Source organism: Natrix helvetica (assembly GCF_964273705.1).
Source record: "Natrix helvetica genome assembly, chromosome: 5".
NCBI classification, from domain to species: domain Eukaryota; kingdom Metazoa; phylum Chordata; class Lepidosauria; order Squamata; family Natricidae; genus Natrix; species Natrix helvetica.
In genome coordinates this window covers 21,447,885-21,472,544 of record NC_138551.1, presented here as the reverse complement: position 1 = coordinate 21,472,544, position 24,660 = coordinate 21,447,885, and the positions used below count along the sequence as shown (strand labels likewise).

Here is a 24,660-nt window from a genome sequence, read left to right as displayed (position 1 = left end):
GGAAGGAAGGAAGGATCAATTAAACTGTGATTTCTCCACTTATTCTCCAAATTTCCTTTTTGCTTCCTCGCACTATCCTTCATAGGACTGTGCAACAGTTCTAATTTGTACCTGCTTCCAAGTAAAATTGGTTTAAGGAATTGCAGACAAGAGTATTAAATTAATACAATGAATTGATTAAACCTGATTTATTTCATAGTTATCTTGTTTTTCTTCTTTTTAAAATGACAGTTTTAAGGGTTTCTCAATTTTAAAAAAATATTTGATACTCTCTAGTCTTTAAAACTTAGAACATGAGAATTACCATAGATGAGAAAAAGCTATAGGACATCAAGAAGAATAAGAAACACTGTTAAAGAACCTTTAGGAAATGATCAGTGATGATAAAACTATCAAATTCACACACAGACATGGAAGATTCTCAGAGACTGTGAAACGTATCATTAATATTTAAAGCAACATTTCAAAAATCTGTAAACGTGTCAATTTTGGGGGCGGGGAAGCATGAATTGTTAAAGGAAAAATTAACATTAAAATAAAATTATTTTCTCTATCAGTTTGCCTAGTTAAAACCACATATCAAGGTTGCTTCAGCCTTCCATCCTTCCAAGGTCGGTAAAATGAGGATCCAGATTGTTGGGGGCAATATGCTGACTCTGTAAACTGCTTAGAGAGGGCTGTAAAAGCATTAAAAAGCGGTATATAAGTCTAAGTGCTGTTGCTATATCTTATCTATGCCAGAATGTGTGTTTTCAGAAAGACTGTCAAACTCAATGGATATCTAGGCCTTTTTCTACGGTCCATGTTCTGTGTTTCTAAATGAAAATAAACACATTAAGGGAATCAATATTATCTATCTGGGTGCAATTTCTAAAAAACTCAAAAGAAAGTCTCCTGTGACTTAATTTTTGTGATACTTTCCCCCTACATAGCTGGAGGACCAGTTGGCATGCCACATTCATCCAAAACAAGCCTTTCTATATAGACAAAAAAAAAACACCTGCCATTCAGGCCCACTTTGTAACAGTCGTATAAAAAAGCCAGAGAAAAGTTTCAATTAATCACTTTCAAAAATTTGACCACAGTGCTAAATGTATAGAATGTATTTAAACATTCTAGCTGTCTTACCTTTATAGCATTTTCTTTGTCTTGGAAGATTTGTGGTTGTGTGTATAGACTAGTGTGACCTGATTTCCATCGATACCCATTTGTTCGCCTAAAGGAAGATCAAAAAAATCTGCTTATGAGCATTTATAAATATGAAGAATATGGCAGTCTCTGTTCTCCATTTTCCACTTAGTGAAAGGCTACATAGACATGCAAATTTATTTATTAAAATTATATTCCATCCAACCTGCAGATAGAATAATTCAAATGTTTTCATTTGGGTAAAATCCCACATACAGAACTTATTTATTTATTTATTTATTTATTTATTTATTCAATTTATAGGCCGCTCCCTCTCCACCAAGGGAGTCGGGGGGACACTTATAAGCACATGAAAATTTGGTAATTTTGATGCATTTATTAGGACTGTACAGCATTTTTAATTCCCTCACTAAAAGGAGATTTAGAGCATACAAGACCATGGATATAATTCCTGTTTGCAACACATTAAATAATATGTCTTTCACCAGAATTATGAGGCAGCTGCCAGGAGTATCTCTGCAAAACCAGACATATATCAGAATAACAGTTGGAAGGGATCTTGGAGGTCTCCTAATACAACCCTCTACTCAAGCAATAAACTTTATACCATTTCAGAGAAATGGCTGTCTAATCTCTTCTTAAATGTCTCTAGTAATGGAGCACCCAGAACTTCTGAAGGCAAGATGTTCCACTGATTAATGGTTCTAACTGTTAGGAAATTTCTCATTTTTTTCCCTATTGGTTCTCTCCTTGATTAGTTTCCATTCATTGCTTTTTGTTCTGCTTTCAGGTGCTTCAGAGAATAGGCTGACCCTCCTCTTCTTTGTGGCAGCCCCCCACAGTCCAGTGCGATCCCACAGAGTTGGCCTCCTCAGGGTGCCATCGGCCAGACAGTGTCGGCTAGCGACCCCCAAGGGGAGAGCCTTCTCTGTGGGAGCACCTTCCCTCTGGAATGAGCTGCCCCCGGAGCTTCGCAGAATCCCCAACCTCCGGTCCTTCCGACGCGCCCTAAAAAGTTGGCTTTTCCAGCAAGCCGGCCTGGCCTGAACAAAATAAAATAAATGCTTGATGATTATTGTTCATACTAATTGGGTTTGTGGGATACTCTATCTAAGCCGCTGGGGGAGATCATCCGTGGTTTTGGGGTTGAATACCATCTGTACGCTGATGATACTCAGCTGTACGTTTCAACCCCAAACCACCCCAGTGAGGCTGTCGAAGTGATGTCCCGGTGTTTGGAAGCCGTCGGGGTCTGGATGGGGGACAACAGACTCAAACTCAACCCCTCCAAGACTGAGCGGCTGTGGCTACCGGCACCTCGGTTCAGTCAGCTGATTCCAGCGCTGGCCATAGGGGGCGAACAGCTGCCCCCTGTGGAACGGGCGCGCAATTTGGGCGTCCTCCTAGATGCCCGGCTGTCAATGGATGACCATGTGGCAGCCGTGGCAAGGGGGGCGTTCCACCAGGTTCGCCTGGTGCGCCAATTGCGCCCCCTCCTGGACCGAGATGCCCTACGCACGGTCACTCATGCACTGGTGACGTCTCACCTGGACTACTGTAATGCTCTCTACATGGGGCTTCCCTTGGGACGCGCCCGAAGACTGCAGCTAGTCCAGAACGCAGCCGCGCGAGCAGTCATGGGGAGTACCAGGTACTCCCATGTAACACCGCTCCTGCGCGAGCTGCACTGGCTGCCTGTGGTCTTTTGGGTGCGTTTCAAGGTTTTGACCACCATCTTTAAAGCGCTCCATGGCATAGGGCCCAGTTACCTGCGGGATCGCGTCCTCCCACATACATCCCAGCGGCCAATTCGCTCTCACAGGGAGGGGCTTCTCCTGGTGCCGTCCGCTAGGCAATGCCAGTGGGCGACGCCAAGGAGTAGGGCCTTCTCTGTGATGGGCCCAACCCTCTGGAATGACCTCCCCCCCCGACATTAGAACCACCACCGACTTCCGCTCCTTCCAGCAGAAACTAAAGACTCACTTGTTCCGACTGGCTGGCCTGGCATAATTTCAACGCCTATCTCCTGGCATTTATATTTTTACTGGTTTTTAAGGGGATTATTCTGTAGACTTAATTTTAATGGGTATTGGGATTTTAATGTCTGTTTATTTTAATTATTTATTAGCAATACAGTCCTGCACATCTTTTATCCTCCTCTTATCCATCTATTTTATATTTGTATATATATATTGTCCATTTAGTAATCTTAATTGTTTTAATTTTGTTCTTTGACATGGACTGTACACCGCCCCGAGTCCCTTTCGGGAGAGGGGGTGGTCTATAAGCGCTAATAAATTCAAATTCAAATTCAAATAATTTCTTTTTAACTTTTGTAAGATGTGTTGTTTTTTTAATGTTGTACGCCGCCCTGAGTCCTTTGGGAGAAGGCAGCATATAAATCCAATAAACAGAAACAGAACAGAAACAGATATTGGAACACTGCTATCATATCAGCCCTAGTCCTTCATTTTATTAAACTGTTCATGTTTTAGTCCCCCCTAATCCCTCCCACAAAAAGCCATGGCTCCTTTAGGGTGCTGCAAACAAGTGCCCAGCGCTATATTTCAAAACATCATTTAGAACATCTGGAAACTCTGAGCATTTACAGTACCCATGGACACAAACTCCAGAAAGTGTGCAGAGTAGAGCAACAAAGATGATAAACGGTCTGGAAGCTAAATCATATGATGGACAGTTGAGGGAGATAGGTATGTCTAGCCCATTGAAGAGAAGGATTAGGAAGGACATAATAACTTCTAGTATTAAGGGGCTTTTACAGAGAACAGGGGATTATTTTCCAAAGCACCAGATTATTTTCAGAATAATGGGTGGAAGTTTGTTAATGACGGATCCAACCTAGAAATAAGGAGAAATTTTCTGACAGTGAGAACAATCAATGGAATAGCTTGCATCCAGGAGCTGTGGGTATTCCATCACTGGAAGTTTTCAAAAATAAACTGGACAGCCTTTTGATTGAGATATTGCAAATACTTCTGCCTTGAGCAGGTGGTTGGACTAGAAGACCTTTGAGGTTCCTTCCAGCCCTATGATTTTGCATTCTATGTTCTAGAACAAGAATATGTTTAACTGCCTATTTTGTTACTTTTCCTCTTCTCACTGTTGAGAATCAGAAGGAATAATAGGGTCTGCCCCCTGCTTCCATCATGTTAAAAATATGTAAAACTAATTGCCAATAGGCCACTTAGCTCTTGCTTGTTTTGTAACACATGATTAAAGAAGAACAGCTACAGCACTTTGAACCTAAAGTAAAGGCTTAGTCTAGGCTTCTTTTCTGGAACAAATATTTATTATTTCTTACTTGCAGTTTGTTAAAGAAAACAGACTAAATGTTACCAACCAAATGTTACAGGTTAGGTAGGCCAAACCCATATCATCATGCACCAGGGACTTTCAGACAAATAGTGCAGTGGTGGGTTCCGGATCCCGGTGCAACCGGGGCCCGGCATCCACATGAACATGCGCAGCACACGGATGCGTTTTTACCTCCTGCAACGCTCCGCGATGCCTCCGCGATGCCTCCGCGATGCTCCACCTGCTCAGGGGAGCATCGCGCAGCTGCTGTATGCTCTGTGCATGTGCTCAGAAGCGCCGAAGAGATCAAATACAGTTAAGGAGGGCGGGTGGGCCCTCCGGAGCACCGTATTGGAGCAGTACCTGGTGCTCCCGGCAGGCACAGGTACGCCCGTACCACCTGCAACCCCCCACTGAAGTAGTGGCAAAATGACCAAAACAAATAATAACTTCTTCCAGTTCTAGTATTAACTTCACTCTTTTGCAAGCAAACAGCAAAGCAAATAATTACAAACCGACAAATTGAAGAGCCATCATTTACTGTAAAAGAAAGGGAGGGATCACAAACTTGTTTGAAAGTAGAATGTGATATTAAAGACTGTGGGGGAAAAGATACAAAAATTAATGACTTAGGGTCCAAGATCATTAGTAACACTTAAAACTTAAACAGAACTATATATCTTGTTAAGTACACTGGAACACTAATGACCAAGTACATATCCTTAAAAAGCTGATCCTGGGAAAGAAAGTTAGCATTATTACTCACATCGCTGAGAAAGGGAAACAAATACAAAGAGGTTAATAAAGTAGTTTTCAAATGTATACAAAAAAAAGTTACAGATAAAAGGGTTGTGCTTTGTCTGCAGAATATTTCGACATCTGAAATGGATTCTCTCAAATAAAGAATGATTACAAATGGTGTTTTTTGTAATGCAGCCATATGCACCTAAAGCTCATAAGGACTGAATTTCTAGTACAATATAAGAAGAACTTTATAAATAATAAATCCCTCTCAAAGAATGGAAAGTGAAGTTGAGGACCTAGAGTCCTTGAAATTGAATTCTGATAACAAAAGCCCAATGGAAGAAAACAAAACAAAACACACCAACAAACAAACAAAAGGTTACAATGGGACAGAGAGAGTTTTGGCCTAGAGCAGGGGTGTCAAACTCGATTTCATTGAGGGCCGCATTAGAGTTGTGTTTGACCTTGGGGGACTGGAGTAGGTGTGGCCAGCTCAATGTCACTCATGCGGGGGGAGCCTGTGGTGGCCTGAACACTCTGCCAGAGAAAACAGGCTCCCAAGCTCCATTTTCGGCTGCAATGGCCTCCTGCAACCCTCTGCCAGTGAAAAAGGATACGGCCCTCCCAAGTTCCTTTTTCGCTAGCAGAGGTACCATGGGCCAGTCCTTCGCTGTTTCCAGGATGGCCCCACAGGCCAGATCCAAGCACCCTGTGGGCCTCTGATCCCTGGGCCTTGAGTTTGATACCCCTGGCCTAAAGTGTATGTGTAAATGTAATGAAGATTCAATCATCCAGGCCAAAAGCATCTAAAAAGTTTAAATCATGGCCACTAGACCAAAGTTTATTAAACTGAGACATTTCTTAAACTTTGGTCCAATTATTTAACCATTTTAGATGCTTTTGGCCTGGATGATTGAGTCTTCTTTTACATTTGCAATACATTTTAGGGAGAAACCCCTCCAGTTGGTATGGCAAGAGTTGGTACATTCCAACAATTCAAACTTGAACATTGGGCACTATCTAATAAAATGAAATTCAATGGTGAAAAGAGTAAGGTTCTACATTTAGGCAACAAAAATGGAATGCACAGGTACAGTATAGGTGGTACCATGCTCAATAGTAGTAACTGTGAAAGGGATCTTGGAATCCTAGTGGACGACCATTTAAATATGAGCCAGCAGTGTGCAGCAGCTGCCAAAAAAGCCAACACAGTTCTAGGCTGCATCAACAGAGGGATAGAATCAAGATCACGTGAAGTGTTAATACCACTTTATAATGGCTTGGTAAGGCCACTCTTGGAATACTGCATTCAGTTTTGATCGCCACGATGTAAAAAAGACATGGAGACTCTAGAAAGAGTGCAGAGAAGAGCAACAAAGATGATTAGGGGACTGGAGACTAAAACATATGAAGAATGGTTGCAGGAAATGGGTATGTCTAGCTTAAGAGAAAGAAGGACTAGGGGAGACATGATAGCATTGTTCCAATATCTCAGGGGTTGCCACAAAGAAGAGGGAGTCAAACTATTTTCCAAAGCACCTGAGGGTAGAACAAGAAGCAATGGGTGGAAACTAATCAAGGAGAGAAGCAACTTAGAACTGAGGAGAAATTTCCTGACAGTTAGAACAATTAATCAGTGGAACAGCTTGCCTCCAGAAGTTGTGAATGCCCCAACACTGGAAGTCTTTAAGAAGATGTTGGATAGCTATTTGTCTGAAACGGTATAGGGTTTCCTGCCTAGGCAGGGGGTTGGACTAGAAGACCTCCAAGATCCCTTCTAACTCTACTATTGTATTGTATTATAATTCTCTGCCTAACTTAACATTTTTCATTTTGACTGAGGAAGTTACTTGGAGGAGTAATGAAACATCTCAGTTCCAGTTCCCCATGATTTAACCTTTTTAGATATTTTGGCCTAGTGCAGGGGTGGGGAACTGTGGCTCTTTTGCGACTTGTGGACTTCAACTCCCAGAATTCCAGAACCAACATAGCTGCCTCAGGAATTCTGGGAGTTGAAGTCCACAAGTCGCAAAAGAGCCACAGTTCCCCACCCCTGGCCTAGTGCAAAGATACAGTATATACTAAGACAGAAATGTATTGAAGCTTCTACTGAAGTTGCTGGGATAAAAATCTAAATTTTTCTAGCTTGGATTGAGAGGCATGGCACTTACAGTTTCTATCGAGATAGCAATTGGTAGAAACCTGCTGAATTGGGGTGGGGTGGTAACGTGGGATAAGGGAGGGGAGAGACAGGTGGCTTATACATTACACCTTTCCACTAATTGGGGATGGAAAAACAATACAGAATTGACCCAGAATGAAAATATACAATCTTAGAGCCATTATCCAACTGTGGTTAGGTAGAGCTATTGCTATGAACTTAATTATGGAACGTGAAGATTACTCTGAAAGAGGGTGATCAGAAATATAACACTACAAACTTGTATTATTCTCACTGGAGGAAAATGTCACTTTCTTACAACTAGTCATTTTAAACACTTTCATTGTTATTTTGTACTATTTTATGGTTAATTAAAAAAAAACTGGCAGTTACTTCAGAAATCATTACACTCAATTTTAATGTAATGTGAAATTTGCTACAATACAGCAAAGTTTCATTTTAACAGACTAATGGTAAGGAAGTTGTCTGTTATTTGCAAATATTCCATAAATTCACAAGTACAAAGCTGCAGCAATTCGCATCATTTGTATTAATTGACATCACTGGTGAAACATCATTAAGCAAATGACACAAAATACATTATGCAAATGAAAATTATATAACTCTGCATCAATTTCTGTCATTATTTGCAAAACATCAACATGAAAGTGATACAAATTGTGTGTCGTTCCTGTCACTTGACATGAAACAGCATAATTTGTCTCAGTTGTTTAATGGTATTATTACAAATTATATAAATCACTGAAGAAATGTGATCCTTTGCATTCAAAGTCCATTATATCAAGTCCAATAATATGAGATTTCCTTACGCTGCCAGCCTTAAAATATTCAAACTCTTCTTGTTTTAAAGGCAAAAGTGTCTTCTCAGAATTTTCTATCCATTTATATTCCTGTCTATGTATATCATTTATTAATTCCCTGTATCTTTACTCCCACTTCAGACAATTTGTCACAAATAATAGAAAAGGTTGATATTCCCTTGGTGTAGTGGCAATTTATCATACATGACTTCTGCACCTCTGGCTAACAGATAAGAACTCTTACAGTGGATGATAGAAGCCATGATATGGTTCCTTTCAGGTCTTTAGTCCCAAAGCTAAAACAGAACATCAGAAATTATAATCCTATAACTGCAATTCACTGAAACATCATAATCACAGGCCAGCTGCTAAATACCCAGATTGCAATCACATGATCACAGGGTAAATGTGATGGGTAAAACTCCAAGCACCATCATAAATCCCCATATGTACCACCATATCTTTCATTTATTTTTTTGAAAAATCATTCAAGTTTCAGTATGACAGTGATGGTATTTTTCTATCCATATTTACTGCATTTTTGTCTTAGCTATTATGGCTGCAGATGAGGGAGGGAAAATAATTGTGCATCACTTTAAGTATGTTGTCTGTATATGTATATTGAGAAAGTATGCTAGAGATTATGAGAAAAGATGCTTGAACATGGAGAAAGCATGCCAGAGATATGATGATGAGATGTACTTTATGCGTTAATACGTTCTGTGTGTGTGTTTATGAATATACATAAAACCAGGGATGTGCGGTCATTGGAAGCAGGGGAGGCAGAGCCTCACCTCTCATCATGAAATAATAATATATAAAATAATAATATTCACGAAGGAGTTTCATATATATAAGAGGAAGAGAAGGGAGGAGGAGGAGCGCGTGCGGGGTGGTGCCAGCTGGGCAACCGGCGGAGGCAGGAGGGTTCTCGGAAGCGCCAATAACCTTTCTGCCTTCACTGTACTTTGCGCGCTCCTCGTGACTGCAATCGACGTCCAGAAATGGCAAGGGCTTGATGACGTCGCCGCAGCTGCCATACGCGGACGGACGGAGGTAGCCAGAGTGGCGCCAAGGCAGTCCGGCGGACGAGCGACCGAGGATCAGGCTGCCTGATCCTCCATTGTTCGCTCGCTCGCTCTTTCGTCTGCCCGGACCCCTTGGCGCCACTCTGGTTACCTCCGACCGGCCGCGCCCAGCAGCGACGTCGGTGACGTCATCAAGACGAAGTGGCTTGGAGGCGAAGTGCTTTTCAGTGCTTTTCTGTGCGTCTGGCGTTTAGGTAGAGAGCCGGATGTGCTAAACGCCAGACGCACAGAAAAGCACTAAAAAGCAGCTGCTGTTGGGGAGCGTGAGCCAACGAAGCGCGCTCAGGAAGGCGGGGAATGGGATCACGTGTGCTGATCCATTCCCTGCCTTCCTGAGCGTGCTATGACGGCTTGCGCTCCACGATCCCCAACAGCAGCTGCTTTTCTGTGCATCTGGCGTTTAGGTAGATAGCCGGATGTCCTAAACGCCAGACGCACAGAAAAGCACTAAAAAGCAGCTGCTGTTGGGGAGCGCGAGCCGACGGAGTACGCTCAGGAAGGCAGGGAATGGGATCACGTGTGCTGGAGACTGAGGCAGCCTCAGCCTCCAGCACACGTGGTCCCATTCCCCGCCTTCCTGATGACGTCACCAGCCTCACCAGCCATAAACCTCACAGCACGTCACTTCATAAAACTATACATAATACTATATAAACAAATAGTACACTGAACATTGAAATAATACTACTTTTCTATGGTTGGGTAACCTCCAAAGGTTTGCTCTTTTACTCTCCAAATAATAATGAGAGCCATTAAAGTTCTACCTACCCTCTGTCTTGTTTCTCTCGGCTCATATTTGATTGTAGTTGTTTCAGTTTCTTCTCCATTTCATTATTTTCAAATTCCAGCTGAACCTTTTCCAAATGCAGCTCCCGTACACTTCTAGAGGGATTAAATTCAGCTCTAAAACTGGCACTAAAACTGTACTTTCTTTTTCTGTTTAAAGTATGTGCAATGCAGCAGAAAATGGCAGATTGGTATTTTGATGGAGTTTTTTTTAAAACTGGACAATACATTTGCATCTTGGCTTTTTAATTTTAAAAAAGGACATCCTGTTTGCGCTATCGCAGATAAAAGAATTATTTAAGAATAGACCACCAATTCAGAATTCAGGACAAAGAAAAACAAAAGAAAAAGAAAAAAAACAGAAAGCAGAAAAAGGATATCAGAAAACACTGTTATAAATGTGAACAGCACTCCAATTTTAAACACTTTTACATGGTGGCAGCTCTCATTTGTTTCAATAAAATTAACTTCAAGTAAGTAATTTTAGGATTTCAGCTTTAGTGGTTAGAAATAGTTTGCCTTTAATGATGCATATAAAAAGGCAATAGATAATCCAAGCACTTCAAAATCAATTAGAGAAAGAAACTTACTTTTCCTTCAGTTTTACAGAAACTCCAGTTTTTGAACCAGGGAGTATCACAAAATCATTGATGTTCATGATTGTAAATTCAGAAAAGCTTAAAGACGTGTTCAAATCATACAGTTTTGAAACCTGTTTACAAGAGAGAGAAAAAACTTACATTAAAACAGTTTCTTTAACAAGTCCATCTGTATTTATAATTGGAAGTGGAGAAAATAAGTACTGAAAAAGGACAGCTAAAGGTACTATTAAGTTTCTCCGATTAATTAATTAGACACTGGATCTAACAATACTGAATAATAACCTTTACACAAGGATATTATTATACGTAAAAAGCTTTGAAATAAAGATTTGGGCTTCGCTTTGCATATACTTAAATCAGTGAGGTTTAAGTAGATCTTGGTTAACTACTTTTAATTTCAAGTTGCTTATTTTGAGCATGGCAAAAAAAAAGTAATGAGTTAGAAAAGGGCAGATTGTTGATGTTTACAGAATGATGTAACCATTTATTTGTGTTCAGATGGAATGCATCATGATGGTCACTATAATAATATAGCAACTTGGAGGTGAAAAGCCAGATCCTTAAATTCAATGGAAATACTACCGTGTTTCCCCAGGGTCTTATTTTCTTTTGACCCCGAAATAAGCACTTGGCCTTATTTTCGGAGAGATCTTATTATTTTTGAGGTACAGGAGGTGGTGATCATGGTCACCTCATTACAGCTGCTGTGAAGCAATATTTTCGGGGAAGGCTTTTTTTCGGGGAATATCTTATTTTAGCACATGCACTCAAAAGCCCGATTGGGCTTATTATCCAGGGAGGTCTTATTTTCAGGGAAACAGGGTATGTTTATGTGTTAGAATGAATGAGTGTTCTTATGTGTAATAGCAATCTTGGCTTAGATTACATCTGAAATTCAAGTTTGAGAAGACTCCTACTGTTAGCATCTGTATTGCACTTTTGGGAAACTTAGGGCTAAGGTTATAGTTTTGTGATGCTTATGGTAAAACTTTCCCCTGTGGATTGGATTCAGGAGGAATGCAAAATGTTTGGTAGTAATCATGGGTTCAGATCAAGGTTGAAACTCAACAGTGCAGTGAATAAATAACAACTTGGCCAACCCTCTGATAAATTCACAGCGAGCTTCAGTACTCTATTTTAACCCTAAAAGATAGTCAAAACAATCACTGCACCCAAACATTGACCTTGATTTTAATCCACACACTAAATATAACCATCAACATTTGAGGTTTCCTGTAAAAATTACTATGAGAACAAGCATTATGGTAATTTTTTTAATAATTAATAGTTTGTTTTACTTCAGTTTGAAATTGAGTGCAAAGACTAGGCTCAATGTTTGTATTGTCGTTATAGTAAAATTAGCACAAGAGAGTCCTCTGAGGTTTCTAATAAAATTAGTATAAGAACATCGCACTGAATTGTATATGTTGCAGTGTTACATCTACATTGCGGTTGGGACTGGATGGAGGAGAAGGCATGAATTAAATATTCATCTGGGCATTTTGGAAAAGTTCAGAGTTTTGAATTATATTTCATTACGTTTTGTGTTAAAATTAAGGGGTCAGGTTCTTTATGTTTAGTGTTATTTGTAGGTTTACATTCCTCATTATTTCAAGTTTGGCTTTCCCTCTATAACCGGGATGGCGAATCTATGGCACGCGTGCCACAGGTGGCACGCGGAGCCATTTGTCAGCTGGCCAGCATGCATGCACACGCTGGCCAGCTGAATTCAGCCTTCTTCTGAGGCAATTTTTCGCCCTCCCCAGGCTCCAGAGGCTTTATAGGAGCCTGGAGAGGGCAAAAACAGCCTCCCCCGCCCCCCTGGAAGCTCTCAAGGCTTCAGAAGCTTCCCTGAAGCCTCTGGAGCACAAAAAAACGGCCCTACGGGCAAACCAAAAGTTCGGAAATGGACTTCCAATTTGCTCGTAGGGCTGGTTTTAGCCCTCCGGAGCCTTCAGGCGCCTTCCGGAGGCTTCCATGAAGCTCTGGAGGGTGAAAAATGACCCTATGAGCAAACCGCCCCCTGAAAGCTCCAGAGGGCTAAAACCGGCCCTACGAGCAAACCGGAAGTCCGTTCCTGAACTTCTGGTTTGCCCTTAGGTCTGTTTTTTTGCGCTCCGGAGGCTTCATGGAAGCTCCTGAAGCCTCCGGAGGGCCTCCGGGGGGGCCAGGAGAGGCTGTTTTTGCCCTCCCCAGGCTCCTATAAAGCCTCTGGAGCTTGGGGAGGGCAAAAAAAGCATGCCAAAAGTGGTCATGCGCTCATGTGCACTGGAGTCGTGCACATTGCATTATGGGTATGGCATGCCTGCGCTCCTCCCGCTTTTGGCACGCAAGCCAAAAAAGGTTCACCATCACTGCTCTATAAAGTTTCCACACAGTCGTCCTTTTCCTGCCCTCAGGCATTTTAAAGAATAAATCCAAACTTTCTTCCAGCCCTATGATTCCATTCCATTCCACTTCATTTTATTCCACTCTATTCCAATGGTAGGGAGTTCTTAACACAAATCCAGTGGTCTTCCATTTAGACCTAATACTAATATAATTGTACCAAACAGTAAGTTTAAGCATGTTAGTACTTGTTAGGTGATACAAAGCAAGTCTTTTGAAAACATACAGAGGGCAACAGGATAAACACAAACCAATATCTTGACCTAATACAATGTTCATATTTAGTCTATGACTAAGATTATGTAAATATATTATGCTCCAAGCATAGTTGAATGAGTATATTTGTTTTTCGTCAAGGAGAGGTTTACAATATTCAGCCTCAGTGCACCAAGCACTCGTTAAAATAGCTAGAAATTACTCAGAGCAGAAATATTGCCTGGAGTCAATTTTTCACACTGGTGTTTTATCACAGAGTCATTCTATAAAGTTGAAGCATTATACTTTCTAGATATTAATTTACCCATCAATAGGGCCATAGTTTTAACCATATCAATACAAACTTACTGACATTATTTTGGATTTCAGATTGAACAGGATTTTCTAGTAAAGGGGGAAATGAAAGTGGAGGAATGGGAAGAATTCCGTGGGAAAGTGCATCCTTTGCAATTGGAAAATCAGCAGCTCAGCACCTAATATTTTCGCCATAAAAGGCTCAGCAAACAGGTTAGAAAAATTCTCTGCTTAGGTGATATTGGGATAGATTCCCATACCTGGTTCATATTTAACTGATACAATTAACCATTTTAGCCCAGCTTGTTTAGGGTTAATCTATTATTCAGGCAAGAAAATTAGGTTGAGTAAATTGTACTTAGTTAACCAGAAGTGTATTGGGTGAACCCTGTTTTGAAAAGCCATTTCTTACCTACTTTGCAATTTGCAATATATGACTCTAACAGCACATTTCTAACCAAGATATTAAAAAAATACTTTTCTCCCAAATCCATCCAACAAATACTAGAACTTTAAAAAAAATGTGGTTGTTTCCACCAGTTATATCTAGTTAGCAATGGGAGAGGAGGCCACTCAGATGTTCCAGGACTTTATGCCAAAGTAGGGAAAAAAACCAACTCTTTAATAAAAGGCAATGCCAACCTAGACCAGCCTCAGTCTCCCCAAAACTAGAACTCCCTGCTGTCCCTAGGTTTTACCACTAAATCTAGCACTGGGTAGCATCTTGACAGGCATGCATTCAACTTTTTATGCTTTTTTTAAAGCTGCTTTTTTTAAAAAAATGATGCAGAGATACAAAAAAAGTGAGATGGGAAATCTCAATGATCTAAATGCCAGAGCCCACTGTAACAGCATTGCCAAAAAGGCATTAAGAGTTGTTAACGTAATCTTGCGTAACGTCTTCTCTGGTAATATTGTACTGCTAACTAGAGCATATAAAACATTGGTAATGCTGCTCTGTGAGGCTGCTAGTAACCAAACTAGCAAACCAGCTTTGCATCCCCACTTCTGCTTCTGCTCTCTTCGCCACCTCTTAGGCCCAACAAGGATCCATTGAGAGCCTGGCAGTCTTACTATGTCACTCGGTATATTATGAGACTGATGGAAGTCGCTGGTAATATCTAGTCGACTAGAAGATCCAATCTTTAATAACTCCCTGTGGGTATAGGCTAGTTTTTGCCTAATTCTACTGTGACACCTGGAGCTCAAAGCCGCAGCATCTAAGCGCCCCACCATCTTGACGGGGGGATTATTTATTTTATTTATTTTATTATTATTATTTTATTTATTTTATTATTATGTATTTTATTTTATTTTATTTTATTTATTTTATTTAGTTCATCAAGCATGTATTCAGTAACATATATAAGTATAAATGATTTTGAATACCGTATATACTTGAGTATAAGCCGAATTTTTCAGCCCACTTTTTGGGCTGAAAAATCCACTTCGGCTTATACTCCAGTGAACAAAAAAAAAATGTGGCTCTTTAAACATTTTAATGCGGCTCTTCTGTGTGCCGGGCGCCCGCTTCCCTCCCTCCTCTCGGGCTTCGGAGGGAAGCTTCTGCATAACCCCGGCGAGTGACAAGTCTCCCAGGCTGTAATTTGCCGAGCTGTACGCGAGCGCCTGTTTTCCACGGCGTGGAGCAGCGGCGAGATTCTGGGCGGCGAGCGATGATTCCGGGGGCCATCAGTGGGGGGGGGGCAGGGTCCCCCCTCGCGTTCCTCATCTTCCCGGATGGCCCCTGGAATCATCGCTCGCCGCGCAGAATCTCGCCGCTGCTCCACGCTGTAGAAAACAGGCGCGTGCACACAGCTCGGCAAATTAAAGCCTGGGAGACTTGTTGTCACTCGCCTTTGCAGAAGCTTCCCTCCGAAGCGTTCCGAGGGAGGGCTGTAAACTTCCCTCCGAAGTCTTGGGATGTTCTGAGGAGCCCCCCAAGGCAAAACGCCGCTGCCAGGTAGTTAAAAGTATGTCTCTGATTCGTCTCTGTCAGTCTCTCTCTGATTCCCTCTCTCTCTCCCTCTCTCTGTTCCTCTGTCTGTCTGTCTCTCTCACACACACACACACACACTTTTAGCAATTTTATTGTTATCTACCTGTATTTTTATTTTTGAAATTTACCGTGAGCTGCTGCATTTCCCAGCCTCGGCTTATACTCGAGTCAATAACTTTTTCCAGTTTTTGGGGGTAAAATTAGGGGTCTCGGCTTATACTCGAGTCGGCTTATACTCAAGTATATACGGTACATGAAATGGCTACAAATACAATGGAAGATTAGGACAGGGATGGTAGACACTTTTGCACGCCCCTTACAGACCTCTTAGGAATGGGGTGAGAGGTCGACAGTAGACAGTTTAAGGTTAAAGTATTGGGGGTTTGGGGAAGAAACCACAGTGTCAGGTAGAGCATTCCAGGCGTTCACCACTCATATATTGTTGTGGCTGAAGCTGAAGTAGTCATTGACAGGTAGGACATTGTAGCGGATAATTTTATGTACTACGCTTAGGTCAGACCAAAGGCGGCGTAGTTCTAAGTTGTCTAAGACCAAAATTTCAAGCCTGATGGCATAAGGTATTCTGTTGTGAGCAAAGGAGTGGAGGGCTCTTCTTGTGAAGTATCTCTGGACTCGCTCAATTGTATTTGTTAGATACTTGCTTCAGCTATAGTGGTTTCCACCAAGGTCCTCTGTTCCGGTGGGAACAGAGGTTTAATGTCATTGGTCGAAGGGTCTGACAGCTCCCTATAAAAGGGCTGCTGTCAGACTCAACCTTCGCTGGATTGTTCCTACTTGTACTTTAATAAAGAGCTGTTGTTGCCTTTAGCCTTGTGTCCCTTTCCATTACCCGATCTAACACTGGCGACGAGGATGGGATTGGAAGGCAACTAGGCGAACCAAAAAGAGCATAGCAATCCATCAAGCACTTCAGCTTCAGCCACAATACATGAGCACACAATAGATACAAACTCAAGGTAAACTGCTCGAAACTTGATTGCAGAAAATATGACTTCAGCAACAGAGTGGGGAACGCCTGGAATGCTCTACCTGACACTGTGGTTTCTTCCCCAAACCCCCAATACTTTAACCTTAAACTGTCTATTGTCGACCTCACCCCATTCCTAAGAGGTCTGTAAGGGGCGAGCAAAAGTGCCTACCATCCCTGTCCTAATCTTCCATTGTATTTGTAGCCATTTCATGTATTCAAAATCATGTTTATACTTATATATGCTATGTAATACATGCTTGATGAACTAAATAAAATAAATTAAAATAAAATAAAATAAATAATAATAAAAAAATAAAATAAATAATAATAAAATAAATAATAATAAAATAAATAATAATAAAATAAAATAAATAATAATAATAATAAAATAAATAATCCCCCCCACCAAGATGGCGGCATGCTTTGAGCTCCTGGTGTCACAGTAGAATTAGGCAAAAACTAGCATATACCCGCAGGGAGTTATTAAAGATTGGATCTTCTAGTCGACTAGATATTACCAGCGACTTCCAGCAGCCTCATAATATACCGAGTGACATAGTAAGACTGCCAGGCTCTCCATGGATCCTTGTTGGGCCTAAGAGGCGGCAAAGAGAGCAGAAGCGGGGATTCAGAGCTGGTTTGCTAGTTTGGTTACGGAAGGAGTCTCACAGAGCAGCATTACCAAACATTTTTCTAACCAACTCTAGATCCTTTGTCCACAAAACTGATGAACTAGAGCTACGGATGGCAGTAAATAAGCACATTCGTGACTGCTGTGTGATGATCATCACAGAGACCTGGCTTCATCCACTTGTACCGGATGCGTCAGTGGAGCTAACTAACCGCACCACACACCACTTTAACAGAAACAGCAACTCTGGTAAAAGCAAAGGCGGAGGTCTTTGCATTTACACACATAATAACTGGTGTACTAACAGTAGAGTTGCTTATACTCACTGTTCTGCAGATGTGGAATTCTTAACTGTCATTTGTCGTCCACTTTATTTACCTAGGGAGATTTCTGTTATAGTTATCACTGCTGTCTATATTCCATCTGATGCAAATGTTAGCGCAGTGCTCTCTAAGTTACATGACGCCATCAAGAGGCAGCAGCAAACTTACCCTGAGGGCGCTTTTATCATGGCTGGGGATTTTAATCAAGCCAGTCTAAAGTCTGTTCTCCCTAAGTTTGTGCAGTACGTGCAGTGTACCACCAGAGGTAAGAATAGTCTAGACCATATGTACTCAAACTTAAGACAGGCATATAGAGCAATCCCCCTCTCCCATCTGGGTACGTCTGACCGCATCTCTCTGCTACTGTGCCCAAAGTATATCCCCCTTAGGAAAAGGATACGACCAGTTTTGAAAACTGTCAAAATCTGGCCGGAGGGAGCACTCTGCCAGTTGCAGGACTGCTTTGAGACTACCGAGTGGAGTTTATTTGAACATTTGGAGCTGCAAGAATTCACTGACACTGTACTCTCATACATTAAAACATGCGCAGACAATGTAACAGTGAATAAGCACATCAGAGTTTACAGTAATCGTAAACCCTGGATGTCAGAAGAGGTACAATCACTTCTGAGAGCCCGAAACTCCACCTTCAAGGCAGGAAATGAAGACAAATACAGTGAAGCCAGGGCAAACTTGAGAAGAGGCATTAAGGCGGCTAAACAGAAATACAAACAAAAGGTAGAGAAGTATCTGGAAGATAATAATTCAAGACAGGTGTGGCGGGGCTACAACACCTAACCAACTATAAGGGCAATACAAAAAAAATAGCCAATGCTAATGCTCTGCTAGTAGAGAAGCTAAATAGTTTCTTTGCCTGCTTTGAGGTCAAAAGATCATCTCTGTGGCTCTAGCCCAAAGGCCCTCTAACCTCCAGCCACTCACCCTGGATGAATATCAAGTGAGAGCTGAGCTGAAGGCTGTAAATCCCAACAAAGCTGCAGGTCCAGACAGGGTGTTGGGGAGTGGTAAAAACCTGTTCTGATCAATTAACAGGTGTTCTGACAAGGATTTTTAACCTCTCCCTGCAACTGGCTAGAGTCCCATCATGCTTGAAAGCAGCCACAATTATCCCAGTTCCAAAGAAAGCAGCCGTAAAAAGCTTGAATGACTATAGACCCATTGCAGTGATGTCTATAGCGATGAAGTGCTTTGAGAGACTGGTCCTACAACACCTCAGGTCCCGTCTTCCACCAAATTTTGATCAACACTGTTTGCTTATAGAAGCCACAGGTCGACAGGGGACGCCATCACCACTGCTCTACATATTGCACTGAGCCACCTTGAGAAAACTGGGAATTATGTCAGAATGCTTTTTATAGACTATAACTTGGCTTTTAACACCATCTAACCAGGAATTCTCATTGAAAAGTTGACTGACCTGAATTTCCCTCCCCTCACTTGCGAATGGATCAAAGACTTCCTGACGGATCATCCACAAACAGTAAGGGTTGGGTCCTTGGCATTTTCCACGCTGAAGCTCAACACAGGCTCCACTCAGGGCTGTGTGCTCAGCCCCTACCTATACTCGCTATATACATATGACTGCATATCCTTTGATCCATCCAACATCATAATAAAGTTTGCAGATGACACAACAGTGCTGGGTCTCATAACTGGAGGGGACGAATGAGCATACAGGGAAGAAGTCCAGAAGGTATCCGCATGGTGCTCAAGAAACAACTTACATCTAAATACTAGTAAGACAAAGGAGATGGTGCTAGATTTCCGGAAGCACAGAGAGGAACCTGTCCCACTGTATATCGAGGAGGGCTTTGTGGAGAGGGTTTCCTCTTTTAAATTCTTGGGAGTGCTTATTAGTCAAGATCTCACCTGGAAAAACAACACGTCTCTGGTGATTGGAAAGGCCCAACAGAGACTTCATTTCCTTAGAGTCCTGCGAAAAATCAGGTGGAACAATGGCTGATGACCTCTTTCTATCGGTCCACCATAGAAAGTGTCCTCACATATTGTATTACAGTATGGTATGCTGGTTTAACAGCTGCAGACAGGAAGGCACTACAGAGAGTGATCAATTCGGCACAAGAAACCATTGGTTGCCCTCTGACACCACTGGATGACATCGCCAGATCTCGCTGCTTTAGCAGAGTAAGGAAGATACTCAGAGATGATTTACACCCTGGTCAAAGTCTCTTTGCACTTCTACCATCAGGCAGAAGGCATCAAAGTATAGCCAGCCAAACAAACAGGTTTAAAGATAGTTTCTATCCTTGGGCTGTGAGACTTTTAAATACAACCACAATCACTCCATGCACACGTTAGTTTTTTTCCCCCATTTTCTTTCTTTTTTCGTTTCTGTTATAATTTTGCGCCAGTGAGGTTAAAACCAATTTTGTTGTATTAAAGTACAATGACAATAAAGATTATACTTATACTTAAAATAAATAAATAAAAAATAATATAAACAACATGAAATAAAATAAAAACTCCCTGGCTTTGTGCAACGTTGGCAGCCACTGCAATACTAAAAGCACCGAGGATATCGGGACACCCCCCTTCCCCTCCCCCCCACAAAAAAAGTATTATGCCGCCTGTAAGTGCACGGGAAATAACCCAGGACCCGATCCTAACCTAGCCATCAAACCCCACGTTGAAGTTTTATGACAGATCCAGGATCCATTCTGTGCAGCTGAGCGCCTCCAAGTAAACACGGGGGTCTTACTGTTCTAATACCTAAGAGCCCTTTAAATTAACCCTTTCTCCGCCGGTCCCTGAGCAGCAGCAGCTGTTGCTGCTGCCAGTCTTCCTCTTCACCCACCGGCTCAATTATCCCGAGGACTGCGAGAACCTGGCGGCCAGAGAAGGGCGCAGCCCACACTCCAGGCTTCCCCGGCCGGCTTCCTTCTGCCTCCCGAAGCCGCGCTCCCGCCGAAACAAGCCAGCCGTTCCCACGGCAACCGGTCGCTTTGGGCCTCTTCCATCTTCAAAAGCGAAGGGGGTGCGCGGCGCCAGGAGCGTTCCGTCTCGGAACGTTCCATTCTAAGAAGCCGGATGGGGGGAGAGGAGGCAGGCAGGCTGGGTCTGTCCGCGGGTTTTGGGTTCTTTCTTTTTTTCTCTCTCTCTCTCTCAGGGCTTGCCTTTATTTAAAATCGAGCATTTGCTCCTTTTTCCAGCTCAGTGGGATACGGGAGTTGATTTCCAGCTTCAGGACCTGGTCGCAACAATGTGTGCCATATATCCAGATGGTCACTAGATGGCAGCTAAGATTACAGAATTTCTCAAAGTTGGGAAACTGGCCGGCTGGGGAATTCTGGGAGTTGAAGTCCACAGGTCTTAAAGTTGCCAAGGTTGGATACCCTTGCTTAGAGTGTACTAAAATGATTGAGATTACTGGCTAGCTCAGCTGGAAGGAATCAAATTGAAAAAATAGGAAAAATCTATAGACGTCTCCACATCTGACTAAATAGCTATGTTTTTCAGGCGCTCCAACATAAGATGTTGAGATTTTGGGAAAAGTTCAGAGAAGAGAAACTAAGATGGTCAAAGGACTGGAGACTAAACCATATGAAGAACAGCTGCAGTTTTTGGGCCTGACTAGTGTAAAGAAAAGAAGAATTAGAGGTGACATGACAGGAGTGTTCCAGTATTTGAGGATAGTATTTGAGGGGCTGCCACAAAGAAGAGGGGGATCAAATTATTTTCCAAAGCACCAGAGGGCAGAACAAGAAACAATGATTGGAAACTAATGAAAGAGAGAAGCAACCTGTAATTCAGGAGAAGCTTCCTAACAGTGACAACAATTAACCAGAGGAACAGCTTGCCTTCAGAAATCTCCATCACTGGAGATTTTTAAGAATAGGCTATGCAGTTACTTTTCTGAAATGTATAAGTTCTCCTGCTTGAACAGGGGGCTCTATTCTCCAGCTCTATTCTATTCCACCCCTTAAAGTGAAGTAAAGGACAACCATTTAAATATGAGCCAGCAGTGTGCAGCAGCTGCCAAAAAAGCCAACAAAGTTCTAGGCTACATAAACAGAGGGATAGAATCAAGATCATGTGAAGTATTAATACCACTTTATAATGTCTTGGTAAGGCCACACTTGGAATACTGCCCTCAGTTTTGATCGCCACGATGTAGAAAAGATGTGGAGACTCTAGAAAAGAGTGCAGAGAACAGCAACAAAGATGATTAGGGGACTGGAGGCTAAAACATGAAGAATGGTTGCAGGAATTGGGTATGTCTAGTTTAATGAAAAGAAGGACTAGGGGAGACATGATAGCAGTGTTCTGATATCTCAGAGGTTGCCACAAAGAAGAGAGAGTCAAACTATTATCCAAGGCACCTGAGGGTAGAACAAGAAGCAATGGGTGGAAACTAATCAAGGAGAGAAGCAACTTAGAACTGAGGAGAAATTTCCTGACAGTTAGAACAATTAATCAGTGGAACAGCTTGCCTCCAGAAGTTCTGAATGCCCCAACACTGGAAGTCTTTAAGAAGATGTTGGATAGCTATTTGTCTGAAACGGTATAGGGTTTCCTGCCTAGGCAAGGGTTGGACTAGACCACCTTCAAGGTCCCTTCAAACTCTGTTATTCTATTCTAAATTACAGCTCAGAAATTGTTTTCTCAGTAGTTTGACAAAGAAATCAGTAAAGTGTTATGGGGGATAAAGGTTTTGCTTTATAAGAATAACAAATAATTAAAGAGTTCAAAACTCAGGATGCTGGCAGAGTCTACATTTATGTTTCTACTCAGACTTCAGTTGGGAATAATAGAATAACAGAATTGGAAGGGACCATATAAGTCATCTAGTCCAACTGCCTGCCCAAGCAGAAGGCCCTACACCCGTGATGGCAAACCTATGGCACGCGTGCCACAAGTGGCACACGGAGCCATTTGTCAGGGCACGTGAGGCGCTGCCCTGTCAGCTGGCCAGCGCGCATGCGCGCGCTGGCCAGCTGAGTTCACCTTTTTAAAAGCTATTTTTCGCCTTCCCTAGGCTCCAGAGGCTTTATAGGAGCCTGGGAAGGGCGAAAAGAGCCTCCCCCGCCCCCCCGGAGGCTTCAGGGACCGTCCCTGAAGCCTTCGGAACGCTTAAAACCACCCTCCGAGCAAACCGGAAGTGACTTCCGGGTTGCTCGGAGGGTCGTTTTAAGCGTTCCGGAGGCTTCAGGGACTGTCCGGGGGCTTCCCTGATGCCTTCGGAGCGCTTAAAACGACCCTCCGAGCAACCCGGGTTTGCTCGGAGGGTGGTTTTAAGCTCTGCGAAGGCTTCAGGGAAGCCTCCGGACAGTCCCTGAAGCCTCCGGAGGGCCTCCGGGTGGTCGGGGGAGGCTCTTTTCGCCCTCCCCAGGCTCCTATAAAGCCCCTAGAGCCTGGGGAGGGCAAAAAAACCATGTAAAAATGGGGGGTCGCGCATTGTGCGCGCATGCGCAATGGAGGGGTTGCGCGTTGCATTATGGGTGCGGCACGCCCGCACTCGACCCCCCTGTGCTTTCCCCACTTGTGGCACGCGAGCCAAAAAAGGTTCACCATCACTGCCCTACACCATTTCTGACAGATGGCAGTCCAGTCTCTTGAAAGCTTCCAGTGATGAAGTTCCAGAACTTCTGAAGTCAAGTGTTCCATTGGTTGATTGTTCTCACTGTCAAAAAAATTCTCCTTATTTCTAGGTTGAATCTTTGAAAGTTGAATGAAACTTTGGTTTTATTGCCCTACAACATAGCATAAAGGAATAGAGTCACGTGTATTACTTTCTTAAAAGAAGAGAGTCCAGTCAGGGAAGTATTATTTTATTACAAATACCTTGAAAATACCTGTATATATACCTATGGTATAATACAGTAACTTCCTCCAACCAGATGCCCTCCAAATGTCCTGAGGCTTTAGTTCCCAGATTCCAAGACAGCAGTTCCCATAAACTGTACTATATGGAAATTCTGAGCAAAACAATTGTAACACATCAGTAGGGTGCCAGTTTGGGAAAGCTTTGAGAAGATCTACAAACCTGGTATCCCTAATTGCAGTTCGGGTTGCTGAAAGGAATATAGCTAAAGGACTCATCAATTTGTCTATCTGCCTTTCACCAGTACCAGCCACAAACTAAGAGCTCTGAACCCGAATTAGTATCTTAGTACTATTGATATGCTGATACAAGCTGTGTGTTTTCCTACCAATTTAATAGCAGCAAAATCCCTTTAAGTGAGAACTAGTTTGATACAGTGATTAAAGCAGCAGGCTAAAAACTAGGACTTCTAGTACCAAAGATAGCTGGGTTACTTGAGCCAGACTCTATCAATCCTAGGAAGAAAGTAGTGGCTAACCAGGTCTGAAACTTTACTTGAAAACTGCAGGAATGTTTCCAGATATGCACCAGGAGTCAGTACTGATTTAAAGACACACATATAAGTATAGATCACCTCCAGGGGTGAAATTCAGCAGGTTCTAACAGGTTCTGGAGAACGGGTAGTGGAAATTTTGAGTAGTTCAGAGAACCGGCAAATGCCACCTCTGGCTGCTGGCCCCAGAGTGGGGTGGGAATGGAGATTTTGTATTATCTTTCCCCTGGAGTGGGGTGGGAATGGAGATTTTGTAGTATCTTTCCCCTGGAGTGGGGAGGGAATGGAGATTTTGCAGTATCCTTCCCCTGTCACTCCCACCAAGCCACGCCCACAGAACCGGTAGTTAAAAAAATTGAATTTCACCACTGATCACCTCTAATAATTTCCTACCAAATGCTAGAAAACCTAATGTTAGATCTGGGCAACGAGAGACAGACTGCGGACACGAAGTAACTCAACAGCTCATTTTATTAGTAGTAGTAGTGATCCAGCTTGCTCTGTGGTCGGAGGGTTCCCCTTTTATAGGGATGAGGCACGCCCATTGACCAATCAGAGGAATACCTGTTTCCCGCTGTAGGAGCGGACCAGAGGGAAGACTTATCTCGATATATGTTAATATCTAACACCCCTCCCCTCCTAGATGGGACGTTGCGGTAGGTGACATAGTCCTTTAGGTAGGTGGGTGTTTGTCTTGCTCGGGAGGAACGTCGGAGTTCAGGTTGTGTTGAAGTACTTGCAGGACTGGTTTCCTGTTGGTTTGAAGTAGTTGCAGGATCGGGTGCTTTTTCTGTTT

At 42.6% G+C, this 24,660-nt stretch overlaps 1 protein-coding gene across 1 annotated transcript in view; it reads right to left on the bottom strand.

Annotated features, from left to right (window-relative positions):
• ZBBX (zinc finger B-box domain containing) overlaps nucleotides 1–20,472 on the bottom strand; it is a 73,372-nt gene extending 52,900 nt beyond the window's left edge. The window contains exons 1-4 of the mRNA XM_081955594.1: nucleotides 20,345–20,472; nucleotides 10,655–10,776; nucleotides 10,047–10,160; nucleotides 1,129–1,216 (exon numbers count right to left, since the gene is read on the bottom strand). Of these exons, the coding sequence (XP_081811720.1) occupies nucleotides 1,129–1,216; nucleotides 10,047–10,160; nucleotides 10,655–10,722 (270 nt within the window). The 5' untranslated portion in view covers nucleotides 10,723–10,776; nucleotides 20,345–20,472. The remainder of the gene's footprint in view (nucleotides 1–1,128; nucleotides 1,217–10,046; nucleotides 10,161–10,654; nucleotides 10,777–20,344) is intronic.
• Nucleotides 20,473–24,660: the final 4,188 nt, after the last annotated feature.